Raw genomic sequence first — 1137 nt, 5'->3', positions numbered from 1 at the left:
AGAGAGAGAGAGAGAGAGAGAGAGAGAGAGAGAGAGAGAGAGAGAGAGAGAGATTGACATAGAGAGAGACGGGAGGGCAGGAGTGAGACTAACAAATACGAACGAGACTGAAAGAAACGAACGAAAAACAGTCTCTCTCTCCATTCTCCCTCTTGATATTTGTCTCCTATGCTCTTTCTAATTTTTTTCTTCCACACACTCTTTCGCACATATTCACATACATATATACATATATATATCTTTCGTCTCTCTGTCTGTCTCACTTTCTCTTTCTCTTTCTCTCTCTCTGTCTCCCTCGGACTCTGTCAAGTTCTCTCTCACCTTCCATTCCATTATTTCTCTACCAACACACAACCTTTCACAAACTTCTCACTTTAGCTCTCACACACGTACAATATCACGTACACTTTCCACCCACTCACACACACATCCGCACATACATATCTATACATTTCAGCATCTTTCTCTTTCCTCACTTTTAGCGTCTGCTCTCTTTCGCGCTCTTTCACTCTCTTTTACACTTTTTCTTGTCCTCTTTTTCTTTTTTCTCTCTCTTTCGCTCTCTTTCGCTTACTCTGTCTCTGTCTTTCGCTCTCTTTCGCTTACTCTTTCTCTGCCTTTCGCTCTCTTTCGCTTACTCCTTCTCCGTCTTTCGCTCTCTTTCGCTTACTCTTTCTCTGTCTTTCGCTCTCTTTCGCTTACTCTTTCTCTGTCTTTCGCCCTCTTTCGCTTACTCTTTCTCTGTCTTTCGCTCTCTTTCGCTTACTCTTTCTCTGTCTTTCGCTCTCTTTCTCTCTTTTCCTCTGTTTCACTTTCATTCTCTCTCTTTCGCTCTCTTTTCCTGTTTCACTTTCATTCTCTCTCTTTCGCTTTCTTTTTCTCTGTTTCACTTTCATTCTCTCACTTTCGCCATCTTTTGCTCTCTTTCGCTTACTTTCTTACTCTTTCGCTTACCTTCCTCTCTTTTATTGTCTTTCGCTCTATTTCGTTCTCTTTCACTAGCTTTTGCTTTCTTTCGCTCCTTTTCGCACTCTTCCCTTTCGTCCACTGAAACACATACAGACTCTATTTTACTGTCTTTTCTTCGCCTTCCTCTTCTCTCTCTCTCTCTCTCTCTCTCTCTCTCTCTCTCTCTCT

General features: G+C 42.0%; 2 protein-coding genes across 3 annotated transcripts in view; one reads left to right on the top strand and one right to left on the bottom strand.

Annotated features, from left to right (window-relative positions):
- Positions 1 to 1137, top strand: part of LOC106884362 (uncharacterized) — a 337312-nt gene that overhangs the window by 34483 nt on the left and 301692 nt on the right. The gene's annotated exons all lie outside the window — the stretch shown is intronic.
- Positions 1 to 1137, bottom strand: part of LOC106874190 (uncharacterized) — a 2907-nt gene that overhangs the window by 1674 nt on the left and 96 nt on the right. Inside the window, exon 2 of the mRNA XM_014921848.1 lies at positions 510 to 592. Within this exon, the coding sequence (XP_014777334.1) occupies positions 510 to 592 (83 nt within the window). The remainder of the gene's footprint in view (positions 1 to 509; positions 593 to 1137) is intronic.

The sequence above is a fragment of the Octopus bimaculoides genome, chromosome 5 (assembly GCF_001194135.2).
Source record: "Octopus bimaculoides isolate UCB-OBI-ISO-001 chromosome 5, ASM119413v2, whole genome shotgun sequence".
Classification (NCBI taxonomy): domain Eukaryota; kingdom Metazoa; phylum Mollusca; class Cephalopoda; order Octopoda; family Octopodidae; genus Octopus; species Octopus bimaculoides.
The sequence above is the reverse complement of the archived record's forward strand: the minus strand, read 5'-3'. Positions and strand labels throughout refer to the sequence as shown.